The 20509-nt window shown below is 37.7% G+C and overlaps 3 protein-coding genes across 4 annotated transcripts; all 3 read right to left on the reverse strand.

The window, feature by feature from the left end:
- Window positions 1-862: 862 nt before the first annotated feature.
- Window positions 863-1476, reverse strand: LOC131782268 (NPC intracellular cholesterol transporter 2-like; the record flags this gene model as incomplete). Its single annotated transcript, XM_059099001.2, has 1 exon — window positions 863-1476. A coding segment is annotated over one exon (495 nt), but the record flags the coding sequence as incomplete, so codon positions are not given.
- A 1877-nt stretch (window positions 1477-3353) lies between these two features.
- Window positions 3354-4157, reverse strand: LOC131782267 (NPC intracellular cholesterol transporter 2-like; the record flags this gene model as incomplete). Its single annotated transcript, XM_059099000.2, has 1 exon — window positions 3354-4157. A coding segment is annotated over one exon (498 nt), but the record flags the coding sequence as incomplete, so codon positions are not given.
- A 1196-nt stretch (window positions 4158-5353) lies between these two features.
- Window positions 5354-19506, reverse strand: LOC131782237 (lysosomal cobalamin transporter ABCD4-like). Of its 2 annotated transcripts, none has more exons than XM_059098954.2 (21): window positions 19411-19506; window positions 19194-19324; window positions 18383-18510; window positions 17267-17406; window positions 16558-16674; window positions 15398-15523; window positions 14774-14867; window positions 13864-13915; window positions 13123-13244; window positions 12286-12377; window positions 11854-11934; window positions 10791-10885; window positions 10354-10407; window positions 9899-9955; window positions 9433-9524; window positions 8681-8732; window positions 8306-8352; window positions 7566-7618; window positions 7244-7320; window positions 7014-7129; window positions 5354-6808 (listed from the first exon to the last, which is right to left on the reverse strand). In XM_059098954.2, the coding sequence occupies exons 1-21, from the start codon at window positions 19428-19430 to the stop codon at window positions 6743-6745; spliced, it is 1812 nt and encodes a 603-aa protein (XP_058954937.2). In that variant the 5' UTR covers window positions 19431-19506; the 3' UTR covers window positions 5354-6742. The 2 variants fall into 2 exon arrangements, with proteins under 2 accessions (XP_058954937.2, XP_058954936.2); XM_059098953.2 differs by having other exon boundaries at window positions 10791-10888.
- Between the last annotated feature and the right edge of the window lie 1003 nt (window positions 19507-20509).

The raw sequence follows: 20509 nt of genomic DNA on the forward strand, positions 1-20509 counted from the left end.
CTGATGCGGGATGATTGGAAATGGGATATAAACACTACTTTCAATTTCTTGGACTCAGTAAATTCTGCCATAAACAAAGATCGTTCCTCAAATTATTAAAATTCATTTAAATTTCAATGCATGACTAACTAAGGCTTACAATTGCAAGCAGCTTTCTGTATATCAACGTCGATCTAACGAGCGTCTCAAAATTAAATGAATGCATTAGTGTTAATATACACCATAATGCATTTCCTCGTCGCTTTAAATTAGGAATTCAAATAAACTGACAAATACTATAAAAAAACATACCTAGAGCCATAAAAAATATTTATTCTTGGTTAGCTATCAGACACCCATGCGAAAATGTTTTGTATCTAGAGACGTAAAGCGACAGCACTGCCTTTGCGATGAATTGGGCGTCATTCCTTGTCGCCTACTTTTCTGTTGCTATGTATGAACTCAGTTTTGTATGTGTAGAACTAAAGTAGTAAATATTTGGGACTTTTCCTCAATCACTCCACCGAAGAAGCGGCTATGGTGGAAATGGCTTAACGAGTTAATTAGCCTTCTGTCTGTCGAGTTACTCCGGGTTCAATGCCTCCAATGAAAAAAGAATATTTGGTCGTTGGTCAAAGGGAGGCGGGTGGGGGGGCATGGCGCTGAATAGCTTATGCCTGCTTAAGCGCGTTTCAACAACTGTTTGTAATCTTTTTAGTTGGGATCACATCACTTTCTCTGTTTCCATTTGGAAAAAGCCGTTGAATTTCGGATCGGGGAGGTTGAAGATGGCTTGCTATCCACTTCCACTCTTGTGATGTGTCAAGCAATCGTATCGAACCGTAATGTGACGAAATGTTTTAAAATAACAATTTAACCCGAATTAAGTTGTTCCTCATTTAATCTGGCAAAAGGATGCAAAAAAACCAAATATCTCACACTGACCAACCAGGACTAATTAGTCTAAGAGATATACAATGTAACAGTATACTGAATTAAAGTTCACTGAATATGCAACTTAACAATCCCACAGATCAGAGACTTGCCATCTTGATCTTTGATTTGCGCTTCTAGTTTCACGTCACCGCTGGGGACAGAGGGTGAGACGAATTCGACCAAAACAAACTCCACTTGTACACCGCTCTTCAATGGACAAGATAATCCGTGGTCTTGACACGCATTGGGATTCGGCACCGGAAGGCGCACATGTATCGGTCCCTTGATAGCGTATGCGTAAATCTTAGCGCCGGTGACAACTTCGTGCGGGATGAAGGTGATGGTGACTGTTTCATTACTTCCTTTCTTCAGAACGCACGGTTCTTCCTCGCACGGCGTTACATCAATGGAGACGATTTCACCCAGCTCTTTAGTAGATGGGCACTTCTGGTAGCTGATTTTTTTGCAGGAAACTACTGCAAGCAGAGAGACAAGAAGGAAAACTACAGCCTTCATCTTGGGTTGCCTTTGCTCTTTCCTTTGCTCTTCAGCTTGGATTTGCAATTATAATAGAGGCGTGCTTTCGGTGCGTCATCCAGTTTCGGTATTTAAATGCAAAATGCACGCAATGGCACCAAAGCTATTAAAATAGAAAAAGTAACGCAGAATGTGGTAACACAAACTGAAATGATTCCCATGTCAACTTAGATAAACATGTTATGAACACCTGCAAAACGGCTTTCTATCATTTACGAAATATAGCAAAGATAAGAAACTGTCTCTCTCAAGATAATGCTGAGACACTTGTTCATGCATTTATTTCATCCAAGTTGGATTTCTGTGATGCCCTTCTATATGGCTCACCCAATCGGTTATTGATAGGCTACAGTATGTACTAAACTGCGCAGCTCGACTGGTGACTAGAACCCGAAGCTTAGAACATACAACACCAGTTCTTCGTAGACTACATTGGCTACCAGTCAGACAACGAACTGCGTACAAAATACTACTTCTTACGTACAAATTTAAAACACTGAATGGCATGGCGCCAAAATATATAGCAGATCTACTTCAGCCCTATACTCGGACGAGGCAATTACGATCTTCTTCATAAAATCTCCTTGTAATACCAAAGTCTAATCTCAAGTTTTACGGTGACAGATCTTTTCGAGTTGCTGCGCCTAGGCTCTAGAACTCCCTAACCGATGATATAAGATCAATCCAGAACCTTGATGTTTTTAAGAATAAGATTAAAACACAACTTTTTAGAGAGGCTTTTATTAATAAGTTGACTACCCATTTTTTGACTTTTTATTGTTTATATTTTCCTCAGTTAATCTTAGCAAGTCGATTGTATCTTATTTTTTAGAAATTAACTTTTATAACTGTTATATATTTTCTTTAATAACTAAAATGTTTTTTGGTTTTTTAGAATTACAATTGATGTAAAGCGCCTTTGAGCTCACGGATAGGGCGCTGTATAAATTTTTGTTGTTGTTATTATTATTATTATTATTATTATTATTATTATTATTATTATTATTATTATTATTATTACATGGCCAACATTCCACAGCCGCCAGAGGAAGACAAAGAAGACGAAAAGCCGGCTGAGCAGGGCGACGAAAAAGAGAAACACGGGACAGAAAATGCGAACGAAATAAATGAAGAGGCAGGATCGCCGATTGTGAATGAAGTGGAACAAATGGAAGAAGAAGCTAATTAACGAATTTTGCAGAACTCTGAAATGATTACTGGAGAATTTAAACAGAGGATGATCAAGAATTCTGCTCTATTCGAGTCAAAACGTGATTAGAGTTAGAGACAAACAACATCAAAATATATCGAGAGCCATTAACTTATTCTTGGTTAGCTATCAGACACCCATGCGAAAATAGTTTGTATCTAGAGACGTAAAGCGACAGCACTGCCTTGGTGATGAATTCTACGTCAAACATTGTTGCTTACTTTTCTGTCACTATATGTGAACTCAGTTTTATATGTGTAGAACTAAAGTAAATCCTTACTTTGGTAGTAAATATTTGGGACTTTTCCTCATTCACTCTATCGAAGGGAGCGGCTATACTGAAAATGGCTTTGAAGGTGTTTACTATGGCAACTAAGAGAGCGAAAAAGGCAGCCCGAAAGACAAAGGAAAGAGAATGCGAGTTGATTCGCCTTCTGTCTGTCGAGTTCATGACTCCGGGTTCAATGCCTTCAATGGCGTTGGGATCACATTACTTTCTATTTTCCTAATCTTTTTCGTCGGGATCACACCACTTTCTTTGTTAGTAATCTTTTTCGTTAGGATCACATCACTTTCTCGTGATAAGGTTGCTACATGTTAAATAGCCACAGACTGCGCACGTGCTAGGTGGGGAAGGGAGAGGATAAAGGGCGAAAACACGGAGCGTGTAACTCGCCTGAACACGCAAAAATGACGCCTGTCGCACAAGGCTGTTTTATTCTAGTCCCTTTCCAACTTAATTCATTTGGAAAAGGCGTAAAATTTCGGATCAAGGAGGTTGAGGATGACTTGCTACTCACTTTCACTCTTGCGATGTGTCAAGCAATTGTATCGAACTGTAACGTGACGAAATGTTTCAAAATAAAAACTTAACTCGAATGAAATTGTTCCTAATTAAATCTAGCAAAAGGATGCGAAAAACCAATTATCTCACACTGACCAACCAGAACTAATTAGTCTAAGAGACATACAATATAACAGTATACTGAAACAAAGTTCACTGAATATGCAACTTAACAATCCCACAGATCAAAGACTTGCCATTTTGATCTTTGATTTGCGCTTTTAGTTTCAAGTTACCGCTCGGGAAATCGGGTGAGATGAATTCGACCAAAGCAAACTCCACTTTGACACCGCTCTTCAATGGACAAGATAAACCGTAGCCTTGACACGCATCAGGATTCGGCAGCGGTAGGCGCACGGGTATCAGTCCAAAGATAGCGTATGCGTAAATCTTAGCGCCGGTGACAACTTCGTGTGGGATGAAGGTGATGGTGATTGTTTCATTGCCTCCTTTCTTCAGGGCGCACGGTTCTTTCTCGCACGGCGCTATATCAATGGAGACGATTTCACCCAGCTCTTTAGTAAACCGGCATTCCTGGTAGCTGATTTGCTTACAGGAAACTATTGCAATTGCAAGCAGAGAGACAAGAAGGAAAACTACAGCCTTCATCTTGGGTTGCCTTTGCTCTTTCCTTTGCCCTTCAGCTTGGATTGGCAGTTATAATAGTGGCGTGCTTTCGGTGCGTCATTAATGTCACGCGACGATTGTCCTTTACCCCATTAACACGTCTCACCACTTTCTCGTGATAAGATTATAACCTGCTACAGTAACCACAAACTGCGCACGTGCTAGGTGGGAGAGGGAAGAGCGTAAAAGGCAAAGACACGGCACATGTGACTCACCTAAACACGCACAATAATGCCTGTCGCACACGGTTCCCTCTCCAACATAACTAATTAATGTCACGCAACGATTGTCCTTTAACCCGTTACACGTCACACCACTTTCTCGTGATAAGGTTACAACCACAAACTGCGCACGTGCTGGGTGTAAGAGGGAAGAGCGTAAAAGGCGAAGACATAGAGAGTGTGACTCGCTTGAACACGCAAAAATAACGCCTGTCGCTTAAGGTTGTTTTTATTCTAGTCCCTTTCCAACATAACTCATCAATGTCACGCAACGATTGTCTTTTAACACTTTACACCTCAATATCAGTATGCATATTCTCCACACCGTTCTCTATTCATTTCCTAAGTGCTGGTAAAGAGAATTTGTCTAACAATCAAGAGATTGTAGCTTATCATTTCCTTTATTCTCGTGACCTTCATGTTTCATTCAGAGGTGATATCGCAAGGAGTTAATAACCCTTTAACTCCCATGAGTGACCAAGACAGAATTTCTCCCTACAATATAAAGACAATATCAAGCAGATAAGTCATGAGAATAAAGAATAATATCAATTTGGGGATAATTAGTTGATCCAATACTAAATTTCCTGAACTAACATTATAAGAATTTTATGGTTGACTATAAGGAGAAATAAAAATTTGATCTGGGAGTTAAAGGGTTAAAGAGAACAAAAGTTGGATGTGTTCGCCAGAAGTTGGAGCTGACACGAATGTAATATTTTTCGACGCGATGACACCAAAGCTATTAAAATAGAAAGAGTAACGCAGAATGAGGTCACACAAACTGAAGTGGTGCCGTTGAGAAGGTTTCTGAAACGCTATTTTTTTACAAAGAAATTATTTTCAAATAGTTTTGAATTTAGAGAACTCGGCACCACACCATCCTCCGACGCAGAATTGGGGGGGGGGGGGAGAAGGGGGGGAGATGGTATATAAACACTACTTCCAATTTCTTGATTCAGTAGATTCTGCCTCAAAGAAAGAACCCTCCTCAAAATATTCAAATAAATTTAAATTTTAATGCATGACTAACTAAGGCTTACAAGCAACTCTCTGAACTTAAACGTCGACCTGTAGAGCGTCTCAAAATTCAATGAATGCAATAGTGTTAATATACACCACGATGCATTTCATCGTCGTTACATTTCATTTACTTAAAATTAGGATTTCAAATAACTTGACAGATGCTGTAGATTGAATTTAGAAAAAATGATATATTACGAAATATATATTTAAATAATATAAAAATATATTTTTAATTACCACGCATCATTTCATATTGACAGAAGATTACAGGTAGCAATCTTCTGGTATTTATTATTAATGTTATATATTAAGTTTTTGATGAAGAGGTCGAATACCTCCCAATAAGCCTATCTTATTGGACGATCTACCGATTTCAATCGAGGAGTAGTATCATTACACCCGCTTTTTTTCCGACAGTCGACTCAGTATGTTCCCTGGAAACATCGGGGACAAAAAGTTACGGGCATTCCCGACTTGAAAAAGCGACACGCACACCTGAGTCTATCAGCGAATAATCATCACGAGAAAACCAATAAAATTCTCACTTTTCCAATAAACCCAACGAACCAACTGATCACAAATCTCACCACGATCGCGAGGGAAGTTGAAGCCTTCACAAAGAACTTCATCAAAGGCAGCTACACAAGGGAAACAGTAAAAGTGATAGCGATTGTTTAAAACTCCAAGCGTGCACTATCATCGCAATCTCGCTGCTCAGTGTTCTGGTTAAGGAAGAAAAACGACGGTTGAATAAGTACACTGAACCTGTCTGTTTTTTTTTTGTTTTTTTTTGTTTTTTTAGTGGTTATAAGACAAAAATATCAATATATTAGAAATAATTCTATCCAAAATATATTAACAATTGTATTTGGATTTAATTCAAAGGTAGAATTGTGAATAAATTTCTCTGAATTATTATAACTTACTGGATTGTCTCCAACGAACAAATTTTGTGACGCAGGGAATGCTAAATTTCGCATTCATAATTCGTTACTGCAAATATAAAAGCTTTTACTATGAACACATAGCAGAAATGTAATTCTACATGAAATCTATAAAACTTAAGTTGCAATCTTAGACAATAGGTCGGCACCTCGCCCCCATACTCAGACTGCAGAATATAAAATTTCCCTCCTTTGTGAGTGACTACAAAACAAATGTAGCGATTTATCTGAAAAATCGTGAAAACAGCAGTGAGCCAATGAGTGAAAAGCTAATACACGTGATCAGCAGCAAAGCGTGGGAAAGCGTGAGCTGCATTGCTTTTGTCATCCAATCACAAAGCCAGGTACGGCAAAACCTACTAAAATCCTTACTACTTTCAACATTCAATTTGCTTCTCGACCTCCTTGCAAAATTTCACTAATCTTCAATTTTCTTGAATTCCCATCCTCCTTCTCCGTCAAGGTTCAACTCAAAGTCGTGAAACTAAAGAAAAAATATTGAAGAGGGACGTTACCAATCCATGCATTTGTGTCAAGTCATTTCAATTCTTCCATTTGGTTCTTCGTGCTTTTGTGTAATCGTTTTTGCGTTAGTAAGCGCGCTCGTGAGTTCGTGCGTTCTTTCGTCAGTCCATTCCTACACTTGTTATTTCGTTCGTTCTCGCTCTCGTTTGCGCGAAGATACATACCTGCCTGAGGGATCTCCTATGACCAACGCTTGACACAGTGATTCCAAAGTCCTGGCAAATCGAATACAGCTTGCTCTCCGTGGAAGTGTCTAAGGCACTTGTAGCTTCATCTAGGACTGAAGAGAACAATTGTTGTTCCATAAAAAATTTAAAAAATAATATCAACAATGAAGCTATTTAGCGTTAATAATTTTCAACTTTGTCCAAAAGAAGTGAGATTTTTTACTTACGCGCTACTTGTGGTCTTTGATAGAACAAACGAGCGAAAGATAACCGTTGCATTTCTCCTGGAGTCAGCATGTCCTCCCTGCATCAAAAGATATTTCTAAGTTCCTCATCTGGAATAATAATCAGTTTTAACTAAAAATACAAACAATCAAACAACAAGCAGATTTTCTATGGGAGAATTTTGAAAGACTTAAAGCTGCGTTGCGGCTTAGGATTGACTCATCGCTTGCTTCGTGGGAGCAAAGCAAGCTTTCTCCGTGCATTTCTGCCCGTACAAGCTGAGGAGCAAAGACATGCAGAAGCGTTCGAGATTTCATCACCTACCACTTGCATTCCACAGGACTATCAAGGCCACCCACTCGGCTGCAGAGATTTGCCTTAGGAGAGAGAGAGAAACAAAGTACACAAATGAACCTCAGTAAACCCAATTTGAGTAAATTAGCCCAAGGAATTTTAAATATTTCTTTTCATTTCTGTAATAAATGTGTTAATGGTGATAAAATTCCCAAGGAGGGAAATCATAACTTATGTACACCTGCCCCCTTCCCTCCATCTTTTGGAGGGTGGGGGGGAGGGGGGGGGCGGCGGCGGCGGCGGCGGCGACGACTATACACAGGATAGGAAATCAAAGCGACGAAAACCGGAAATTATCTGAGACTACAGGAACAAAATTCTTTGAGCATTTTCAGTAGAAATCCCCGATGCGAACACAGGTTGAGAAGTTTTCCATAGAGGAAAGCGTCGAGCTGATGTCTTCACGCAGTTTCTAAGATATTGGTAAATCTGATTGACCCTGATAAAATAATACTTTTTGCTTCCGAGATGTTCATAGATGTTCATGGAGTGAAGTAGAGCGAACAAAGAAATAAGGGCTGTTACGCTAATATTCCAGTATCGCGTTCGTTTCCAAAAACCAGGATTTGATTACAACTTCTATTTAGGAACAGTGAACAAGGGAAAGGTAAGCGAAAGCTTCCCCTCCTTTTCACTTGTTCTATGCATTATCGTCCACGAAATCTTAGAATTTCACTTGTGTAGTTGACAAGTTCACTTCATTTACTTACAAGCCCTACAGTGTCGAGCAATCCAAGAAGTTTCTCGTCTTCGTCACCTGTGTTTAAAATGAAAATATGGCGAAATACACATTGGAAGATACATGCAAATTTTCACTAATCGAAATTTTTACGATCACATTTAGTTATTGGTTGGTTAACGGTGCATGTTCACAGCGTGGAAAACCGCTAGCTAACAAGGAGAAACCAATAAAGCGCGCTTCTATAGAGCTTTGAAGACTAAAACCAAATAAATTAATACCAAAATCGGCACGTGGCCATAATTGTTAGTTTTGCATATGATTGGTTGAGAGGGTGGCGCGAGTTTTCACGACCAATCAGAGAGCGTATTGAAGCAACTACGAACTGAACCATAACTGTCATTACCTGCTTCAGAGTGGCCTCCATAAAGGAGAAGATTTTCACGAGGGTAAGTTAACTGGAAAAATCAACAACAAATAAAAATAAGACAGACAGTTTAACTACGGGCGACAAAATAACGATGATTATGGTATCTGAGGGGAAATCAAGCATTTTGCGTAGTATCTCCCCCATTTCAGAGCCATATCATAGACTTATCTCCAATTTAAAAATGATTAAGCCTTGATCAATGACGAAAAGTAGTTCACCAACAAGAGAAGTCAGAGAAAACACACGTGACCGACGAACAGCGCGGGAAAACGTACCAGACGTATTACTTGACGCCACATCAACACAGTGGTCAAACCAGAGCGCATGTGCCTCCGTGGCGTGCTTCCAGACTGTCAAAGCCAAGTGTTGTCTTATCGACAACCACACAGGCGAATACGTTGCAGTTGGTAAAGCCCAAAAAGCTCTGTGTATGAAAATACTCAGTTTTTTTCCCTACTTTTGTTCCATTTTACAGATTTAAACGAACGTTCCGACGTCTTTTTTTTCCCACACATTTTGCGTGACAGTGGTTGTTTCTTACGTTTTCCTTGGTGCGCGGCCGGTAAAAAGTTACTCCACTGCGCATGCCTTACGTTTGACCCCTGTGTTTTTGTTGTGTTTTGCCGCGTACTAGTTTGCCAATCATTGTTCGTCAAACCTGTCTCCCTCATAACTTTTCTTTAGTTTGTTGCTTATTGTCATTGGCGCTGAGATCAGGAGAACTTTACCTGTTGTCGTAGTGTACCATCCGTAACGAAAGTCTTTTGTGGTAGGAAGAAGACAACTTTGGGATCGAAAGGTAAAAACCTTATAACCTCTCCTGTAAAAAATGGAAAAAGAATAAGCGACCTGACAAATTGTTGCATGAAATCTTATGCAAGCTGCCCACTTTCAAACAAATTGAGGTCAGAGGCCATAAAAGGTATTTTTTCTTTCACCGGCTCAGTTTTTCCCATCCCGATGCACAATTTTTAGAGATCCGTGATTGTTTGTTCAAGGCGGGGGGAAATTTCCATCCCAGGAATAACCAATCAGAGACTGTACGAGGGTCGTTATGGAGTGACATCAATAACATAAAATACAATCATATTGGAAACTTTTTGTAACAGCTACTACAAGAAATTATAATAAAACGATATTCAAAATAGCTAATTCTACAAAGGTTCATGTTACATTTGGGTAAATATATCATACCTGAAAGAGGAGCCCACATTCCGCTCAGGATCCTAAACAAAGAGCTCTTTCCACTTCCTGGAAAAAGAAAATAGAAAACCACTTCAATGAAGAGAAACATTTGCGAAATCATAGCAGCATTCTCCGACTTTTTTTTTTCGTTGGAGGAGTTGGCTCTATTTGAATGAGCAAAACTACCATAAGTTTGAAGGAGCCTGACCTCTTAATGCTTGTTGATGGAAAAGAAAAAGTTACACATATTAATAGTGACAAAGTGATTGGTTTAAAAATTCGCGCTACCCTCTCAACCAATCAGATGCAAAGCGCCTTTGTCACCCGCGTTTTCCCGCCCTTCAGGTGGGTTTTCATTGGCTCGTTTCCAGACAAAAAATTCTCCAATGGCTTTCAAGTCAGTGATTACAGGAAATATAAATTTATTTCAGTGCAGCAAAGTCAAGGATGGCAAACACAATTACCAGTGGTTCCTGTTACGAGAATATTCTGGCCATGGCGAATTTCCAAATCAAGATCTAGAATAAATTCACAATGAGCTTCAAAACAGAGTAAAATTTACCAAAGTTACATATAATAATCAAAATTAATCAAACATATTACAGAAAACAAACAATAAACCAACTCAATTATTAAATTGTTCCAACCAGCACCTCAGACCAATAAGGCAAAGATAACGAAGAATTGACGAGGTATTTATCTCTCACTTCACTTCACTGATTGGTCAGTTTTTTGCGAATGCCTCCAGTAACAACAGCCACAATGTAAGGCCACAAACATTAAGAAAAAGCTAGTTTTATAAACAGAATTTTTCATATTTAGCTACCAATACATCTGTTACAAGTACCAGGCTGAAATAATTATGCAAATGTTACATCTAGTGCTGGACGTTATGTCTCACCTTTGACCAGGGCATCTGTGCAATTTGGCGGAGCATAGGAAACACAGCTGAACTTGAATATAACATCACTGTCTTGTGAAGCTAAATTCTTAACTCTACTGAAGCATTAAAAAAAATTTATATGAAAAATGCCTTGTCAACTGAACTACAACATAACACTACAAGTTCACCTTCTTAAGCTTCAACTTCCAAATTTATCCCTTTAAAATACTCTTTCATTGAGTTTTGTGTTAAGCAATAAATTCACAGAAAAAACAAGAAACAACATACTCAGTTTAACGAAGAAATTCTATGTTGTCGTGAATCTGTTCAGCAATGGATCATAGATGGAGTCAAAATGTGCTAAGAATGAAAAATTGGCACTTGAGGGGTGCAGCTGAGTGTGTCCATATTTGATGTCCACTATGATCTATTACTGCTCAGACCCACGGCAACATAAATTCTATTTGTCTGAACCCTTTAACTCCTAACATCTGATTGTTCATTCTCCCCTCTAGCTGCTACACATTTCCTTGTATATAAGTTACAAGAATTTGGTGTTAGATCAAGATAACTTTTACCAGGTACATTTGAGAGTTCTCATTACCTGTTTGCTAGATAGTGCATGGATATTGTACAGAGAAGTTACTTGTTAATCACTCCTGGGAGTGAAAAGATTAATTGATAAAACAAAATGATGTTTATCGTGATATCAACCATGAATCTGTCCTCTATTAGTGAATACTGTGTGAATGAGTGTCGAATACAGCTTATTATATATAACAATTATTCCACAAGCACACACCAAAAATGAGAGAGTTATTAACAAGCACAAGTGGAATAATAGTTTTATTAAAAATGCCCCAAAATATATACAAATTTTTCCTAAATTTTTTATAAGAACAACAGAATGTTTCAATGTACAAAAACACTTTTGGTTTAAGTCATTGCAATACACACTTTGGTATAATGGCTCATAGCCCATGATGGCTACGCCAATGAAACCTCTTGAATTGCATTATCCAGTGATCCAGTTTTTAAATCAAAACATATAGTTACATGTATTTGTCTAACTTAGGATTACCCGAAATGTTCTGGATGTTCCTCGGTCTTCTGCTCTGTTTCAGTTTTCATGTCGGAGAAAACTTCCAACAACTGACCTATCCTGGGGATCCAAGAGGAAGTTAAAAAATTCAGCGGAAATTCAATGATAGAGGAGCCAACAGCATACATGAAGCATTGCTTCTTTGTAAATTTTTTTTATTAAACTCAACCTTTTTTTAATTTCTTGTCTTTTTATCTAAAAGCATCCTAACAACTAGAGCCAAGATCATTTTTCTGTTCCCATTAAACCCTCTAAGACTGACTAGCATCTAATTTCTCCTCACAAATATCCCCCTAAATCAATGCATTTAAGTCAGGAATAATGGAAAAGATCACTTACTTATAAAGAAGCTCAAGATTGTGACACAAATTCCCCCTGTCAAATGTATAGAGAATAATGTAAGCAGCTTACCTGTGAACATATCCAGCCATATTGGTAACATCTACAGACAAGTCAATCAGCTTTGTGCAGCAGTTTATCAGGTACATTGCAAAAAATGAGTTCTAAAAGTTTGAGATGAATGCAACCTTGCAGTTATAAAAAACATTTAAGATATCAGGGATTTTATTGAATATTAAATGGGAGATTAGTTATAAATGAGTGATGTATACCAACACTAGGTAGGAGAACATCCACATGTTTATTCTACATCTATGGATTCCAAGTCATATTGAAGCTGGGATAAAAGAGACAAGAACGAACAAAAAGAGAATTTGATGAATTTGACAGATTTGAAAATTTGATGTACAGTCTAGAATTAAGCCTTGGTCAAAAGGACGAGGGAGAAGTGGGGAAGTAAACTTTCCCTTTCCCTCTCCCCCCTGTTCACCAATGAAACACTGAAATGCAAACACTCTGGTAAGGGTCCATTGTTGGTTTAAGGAGCAGATCCCAATGCAATTAGTGAGAGTAGTTTCGATAGTCAAAAACCCGATATTAAGTCAACAGTTTAAGCCACCATATTATGGTTGGAAAAGACTTACTGAAGCTAGTGAAATAATGGAGAGAAAGACAAGAAGCTAGCCCTGACCATTGAAGTATTAAAAAACATTACAGAAACAAAATCATTTAGTTTATGCCTAACTACCCTAAGAGCATTTTGTGTCAGTGAATTCCATGAGGCAACAGACTTCTACCTGGTCAGTCTTCAGGTTACCACAAAACAGTATGATAATACTATCAATGACATCACTGGTTTTCACTGGCAGGATATTGAAATAAATAAAGACAGAGACCCTTCATACATACCCTACTTATCTCTCCACCAAGAGCAGTTGTAGACATGTTATCAAACTTTCCTCCAAACAAAGCAATTGCTATAATAAGGTAGCTGAGAATTGCACCCACATAATCAAACATATTTATAGAGACTGAAAAATAACAAAAAAGACAGGTTGATCACAAATATTTTCATCATATAACTGGTAATGCCTTGCACCACCTCCTCTTTCATTGGGGAGAAAATTGGACAAAAATCCCTGTATGGGGGCTACATGCAAGGACATGACCGAGGCCACAAAAAGCCAAATAGCCAAGCTATATACAAGGACATGACTAAGGCCACAAAAAGCCAAATAGCCAAGCTACATACAAGGACTTGACTAAGGCCACAAAAAGCCAAATAGCCAAGCTACATACAAGGACATGACTAAGGCCACAAAAAGCCAAATAACCAAGCTTCATACAAGGACATGACCATGGCCACCAAAAGCCAAATAGCCAAGCTACATGTACATGCAAGCTGAAAGATAAGGAGAGGAAAGACAAAAAGTGAGGGTTATATGATAAAATGGTTATTGTAGTTTCAATTAGGCCCAGCTGGAGTGGAAAACATTTAGCAATTTGTCCTAAAATCATGACCTGGAGCCAAACATTTTCCCATCCAGCCCTCCGACTCAGTCAGTAAGTACATAAGAGTTACTCATTTGGCAACTTGACATAAATTTAATTTGATTTCTGATGATTTTACTATAATTTTAAAGAACTTACAGAAAAGGAAGCTCTCAAAGGTCACAATTCTGGTCTGAACTTTTATAAGTGACTAAAAAAAGAAAAACAACAACAACAACATTATGCTGAATATACTGAATCAGAGCAATGAGATGAGCTGTAAAAGGAAAAATTTCAACAGTACAGCTGGAAAGAAAGAATAACAGTTCACCAGTCTGGTAAAAATAACACAATCCAAGACAGGGATTTGAGTTAGAGAAGAGCCAACTTCAAACACCAAACTTTTCACAAGTCAAACCATATATATTCATCAGAATTAAATTGTACATGAAAATTCAGCATTTGAATCACAATAAAGACAGCTAGCTCTGTCAGTTTTGCCAATGCAGCCATTCTTCCCACCTGCGAGGCTTGGTCAGGAATTTATTTGAAATGCCTTTCATTCAGACATCAAACTATTCATGAGCTAAACCACAACATAAATCCCATGATTAACAATAGAACCATCGTTACATTCTGATTGAATGTTTCCTGGTAAATCTGTTCTTGCTATAAAGATCAGGCAAAGTTTTGCATAGTTTCAGTTTCAGTAACTCATTGAATCCACCATATAAGGGTTAGCCTTCTCCAACGCACCAGAGGTCTGTTTGCTGCCCTGCTGTGGGGTTCCAATCAAGCCTTCAATGTTACCAACTGCAAGTTGTTGAACTTGTGGAGTGGAGTTCCCATTGTACTTCACCCTCACTCTCCCATCCCCTACTTTGGGACATTGCCCAGGGTTCAAAACCAGGACATGAGAGGGACTTTGCACCCCACTGGAGATTCATCGTAAACACCCTAAGATCCTCAGAAGAAGTGACAATGCCCTACTCTTTTGTAACATGGAGACCCATCAATGAGTTCATTGGTATTAGCTGTTGACACTACATTAATCCCTAATGAACAATACCTGTAATTTTGAGTTGGTTTTTCTCATTTCTAAGCCAGCAGATCTGTAAAATGCTATTGATTCTGCATTTGATCTGATTTGCATGTGTTTGAACCTGAAACAATTTCAACAAAAAAATCCTTATCAACAATGATAGTGAAGATCCTACTACTGATACCCAAGCCTCATATATCATACCCAAATTTATCACTATGACTCTGACACCAATTTCTGAAGAGAAGGCTTTTTGTTTAAGCCAGGCTTGAAACAAATTAAGCTAAATAAACTGTTCTATTCATACCAAAAAAAATTATATCAATACACAGGAAAAATCAAATAAACAAAATATAGATGAACAAAAAAAAGACAAACATAAAAAATTCCACCTCAGAGGGTTTCTGCTTAACCCTTCACTCCCATAAGTGACCAAAACAGAATTTCTCCTTACAAAATCAATATAATATCAAGCAGACAAGTAATGAGAATAAAGAAAAATATCAATCAGGGGATTACTAGCTGATCCAATAAACAAATTCTCCCAGGTAACATCAAGAGAATTGTATGGTGTACAATAGGGAGAATTTCTAATGAGATCTTGGGAGTGAAAGGGTTAATTCCAAGACAAACAGAGATAAGAGAAATTACCTAAAGTCTCCTTCAAGCTTCTCTTGCTTCACAACCAGGTTAACAATTGGTGACATTACTAATTTGTTTATTATTGTTCCAACAACAAAGAAGGCGTATATGGACACTGGACCAAGATATCCTGAACTGAAAACAAAACAACAACACACTGATGAGCATTAATTAATATATAAATTTAGCCAAGCCTAAAAGCAGAGTTTGCATTTTTTTTTCCTGCACATCTCAAGGGCACAACACCTTGCCCCGGCCATGACTAGAACCCCGGGTCGTCTGACTCGGAGCCCAGTGCACTAATCACTGGACTACTGAACAAAGCCATGGCGTTGGTGTGCCCGCAGCACAGTTGACCACACATAATAGAAGTAGCACCTTGTATATGGTTGTACGGTCGTACATCCAAATTTTTTCAGCTTCATGGGTTACTACTATTTTGTATAATTATGGGGCTACGCTCTGCGATCTCCGCTGAAATATACATAAACAGCTTATTTTGATCAGCTGGTTACTGCAGTTGAGGAAGGCAATGACAAACACAAATTATAACAAAGGTCAGAGTATTTACTAAAGACAGAGTCTCAACCAGCAGGCAACCATCTATTTCAATTCTTCCCTTCTACGCCCTGCCCTGCTTTGCACCACCAGCCCCACCCATCTACCAACCTGTCCCCCACCTACTCCAAGAATGAATCCAAGACTGAATTCATAAAAACATCAGCTACTGCCTACAACCTAAGTCTTCTGCATGCTTAATTCTCTTCCAGTTTTTATTGTAGTTCTCCTCATCCTCCAACCCAAAAAAACAACTCATTTTTCTCTATCTAACCTTACAGCCTGAGTGCAAAATATTTTGGGAGTGGGGGAGGGGAAGGGGGTATGCATTTATCAACAACTTTTGAGCCCCTGTAGTTTAAATAACTCCAACACTAAGTTTCTCCACCTCTCCCCTCCCCCACCAAACTATTTTTTCCTCTGTTTACCAGTTAACCCATTAATGCTTCTGTGAAGAGAGAGGCACTGAGAGGCCTCTCGTGTACCAAAGGCAGAAGGCAAGAATTTTTGCTTCTCACAAATGGCTAATTTTTCCATTGTGAAAGTTCAGTTTCTTTGCTACCAACAATTATAATAATTTCATCTTAAAATCTATATAATATGATAATCACCTCTGATAGCACAGGTATGTGTAATATGTAATGGTGAAAGGGGAAACCACAACAACAATGATCACTTTTCTAAATGTTTCGCAAAATCTTTCCACATCCTGGGTAATCCTCTGATCTCTGAAAGAAATAAGGAAATTTTGCATTAAAAGAAATGTAAATAGTAACAAAAACCCTTGCCATCTACTAACACTTCTCCATCCAAGGCCAACTTTATTATCAACTACATGACATTGCTTGGATATAAATCTTTATTAACTGTTTGAAGCCTAAAAGTGACTAATTTACCCTACAATATCATCCCTGAATCACACATTAAAGTTAAGAAAATAAAGAAAATGAATACAGACTAATGAAGCTCTTCATTGTTAAATATATTCCTACAGTTCCACACTTACCTTAACAGGAAAAAAATTTATTCATTGATTAAATATTATCATATTAGGCCAGCCAGCGATAGGGTCAGTGGATCCTGTGTACATGCAGAGTCCTAATATGACATGCAGAGTACAAGAAGAAAGGCAAAAGGCAAAAAGAGAGGCCATCGTATTAATTTATTTACTGTGTAAGGTTAGGCCACAGAAAACATACAGTTTGTATGTAGTTCTTGCTTATGGCATGGACTTCACTGCTTGGTCCTGACAGGCTAAATACTTTCCCATCTAGCTCTCCCATTTCAGCAATAAGTATATAACATGAACACTCTACTCACACGTTGTCATATTTGTCATCTAGGACATTCAGTTTATAATAAGCCCTATGCTTAAAATAGCCTGCATGAAGTTTCCTACAAAGTAACTCTCTCCATTTGACATAAAGAATTCTTGAGACAAATTTCATTGCACTGTTTGCCTAAAAATAATAAAAAAGAAGTCAAATAAATATTATTATGGAGGCAATAGTCTATGGAAAAACAAGCTTATAAAACTGTGCACAAAATTTTTTTTTATTATTTTATGTGAATGTTAACCTTATTAATATGAATCTATAATTCTATATAAATAAGTGAGAGGTCCAGCCTGGGTAAAAGCAGTTAGTTCTTTCCTACATGAAGCAATTTGTTCAGCTTGCAATTCATAAGACTTGGATAGACCCAGTTACTTTGTACCATGCTAGTGCATTCTAATTGTTTGGGTATCTGGGCATGTTTTTATTTACAATCAACCAAGCAAGAAACAATTTAGATCTAGCTTCAAAGAAAGTTTTAGTTTCCTACCCACACCACAAGCACTTTTGATTGTTTCTATATTTCATTGGTGTTTGTAATAAATTCCTGATTACTGGACTGCTGTATTAGTGTATCTGTCAAATACCTTTGATGTAATAGTCTAGATTTTTATGTATGCAGAATATAAATTATATACATTCAATAAACTGCCTAGTCCCAAAACAAGCCTCATTTTTTTGTGCTGTTGAGTTGCCATTTCATAATACAACTACCATTTACAGGAACTGGTAAAGAAACCACACACAAAAAAACCCTAATTATCAGCGAAAAAAAACTAATAAAAACCACCAAGGCTTGGGAGATTAGGTCCCCCCCCCCAAACAGTACATGGCAGATATAATTCTAGACAGCAGATAATGTGTTGATAAGCCATAGTAAGTCCATAGTAAAATTAAAAGTTATTAGTAATATATAGGATGCAAAAGATGAAGAACCAGTAGTCTCAGGATTTGAGATAGTTGAAAAAACATTTGCCAAATATTTGTTCTTCATAATTGTGGACAAAAGGAGTTTGCAAGCCTTAAGTTGTAGCTCTGGATAATAATAAGCCAACAGTCAATACCATAAAGGAGGTTTTTTTTATCTCAGTTGAAAACTTACCAGTGAAACACCAATGATTATCAGAAGAGATGATATCAAAAGACTTGAAAAGTCCTCTTTATCTCTGGCTAAAAGAACTTCATAATATCTGCTTGGTATTAACCCAGTGTTGTAAACCATCATTTGAGCTGGAACAAAATGCACACATGATAATTTGACTCTTCATTGTAGTTCAAAATTCTTCTTAGTTTCAAATAATTATCTTAAACCACTTTAATTTTTGTGAGCCTTTGTCCAAGGTTATAGATAATAATTCAAAACAAAGTAAAATAAAATTATTGACTTTGAAAAGTTTGAAAACTAAGAAAAATTAGAAATAAAATGCCTTGACCAAACTGACAGGAGGAGATTTAGTGGAAGGGGGGTAGGGGGAAGGGGGATAGAGAGTTCTGCATCCCCCTGTCCTCCCCCTACTCCTTTTCTGAGATTGATTCAAATTACTCCTTTTTTATTTTATTTCAAGTTAATTTTTTCATTTTCTTATTACTTTTTTTATTTTCAATAAAAGTATTAAAATGTGCTGTTATGATCACCGTAAGCCTCTAAAGTTTTTTTTTTCTTTTTTTTGAACAAAAAGGTAACAAAAATTCGCAGTCTCTTTAGTGAAAAACAAACCCCTCGATCCCTAGGGGGCGGGGGTTGTGGATAAAACATGGAACATTCATGGGGGAAAACGAATTTATCACTATACTGCGTAATTAGACTGTAATTGGATAGCACAAGCTTTACGGAAATAACCGAGTTGCAACTGAATATGCGAACCTCTGTTTTCTGAAACGAATTTTAGAAATAATAGTCCTAGCCTTTTTACCTGCCAAAGCGAACCCCACCAAGAGCACAAAAAGAAGAAAGGTCGTAGAAGAGCAGCTTGGAGTCATAACTTTCCAACATCGCCAAAATCTCTTCACAAACCATCGATCCAGTTTGTATTTACTCGGGGAGCTGTAACAAATAAGAAGTGAAAATTTTAGGTATATGCAGCAAAAGCAAATATCAATGCATAAGAAGCAATTTTAGCCGATAAATACCTTCCAAAAGCTGCCGCCATCGCCCGCGTGTTTTATGCAAATGTGCATAAAAGAGAAAGCCGAAAATCTAAGGAAATATTAAGTCACAGGTATGCGGCCAATAACGCGGGCTCAAGCGCTTGATGAACGAAGGGAAGTACATAGCGATAGCTACCCTTAGAACACCAATGATACATGGGCACGCGTTGATACGGAATTTTTCTACGAGTATTCTACTCGATAGCTCACGAGTGAGCGCAGCGATAGAGTGAGATTTCGAGTATAACACGAAAGGGGAAATTCCTTATCAACGCGCGCCCATGTATTAGTTTAGATGATAGTTTTCCTCGTTTCGCCTTTGCAGGAATTCAACTACAATGGAACAGCTGTTGAAAACCTATAATATGGGGAGATGTTACAGCTACAAGGTGACCAGTGTCAGAATATCAGTGATTTTCTTAAACAACTGAAACTAGCCAAACCAGACCAGATACACATTCATGGTTTCTAGAACTTACTCCTTAGTATTGAGGTTTGCATGTACCAAAGTTTATTCTTATTACCAGGTAAGATCTAGAAAACAACTATCAAAGAGAAGGCTGATTCAGATGTAACTAAGAACATTATTTGCGGTAAACTTCAGTACTAATTATGTTTACCTTAAAATCAGAACTTTCTTTTAAAGATTTATGTTTGGCTGTGTCCCTGATGTTGGTAGATGGAATGTTGAGATGATGGTATCAGTTCTTTAGTGGCTTCTGTTACTTCATATGTTCAGGATAGCCATGGAGATAGTTTTAACACTAGCCAGTAACTTGGAAAGGTGAGCAATAAAAAAAGAAACATTTCTTACCAGCATTTGTTTGTTTGTTTGTTTGTTTGTTTTTTGTGAATGCAACCACCTGGTTGAGTATTATCATATCTTAAGTCCGTTTAAACCTTCAACTCTCACAAAAAACCAAGACAAAATTTCTTCTCACCATATTAATCCAATATCAAGCCAACAAGTGTTGATTGTGAAGAAAAGTTTAAATTAGGGATTATTAATTGATATAATACCAAATTCTCTAAACTAACATCATAAGAACTGTACAACAGACACTAAGGAGAATTGCTATTG

This window comes from Pocillopora verrucosa, chromosome 7 (assembly GCF_036669915.1).
Source record: "Pocillopora verrucosa isolate sample1 chromosome 7, ASM3666991v2, whole genome shotgun sequence".
Classification (NCBI taxonomy): domain Eukaryota; kingdom Metazoa; phylum Cnidaria; class Anthozoa; order Scleractinia; family Pocilloporidae; genus Pocillopora; species Pocillopora verrucosa.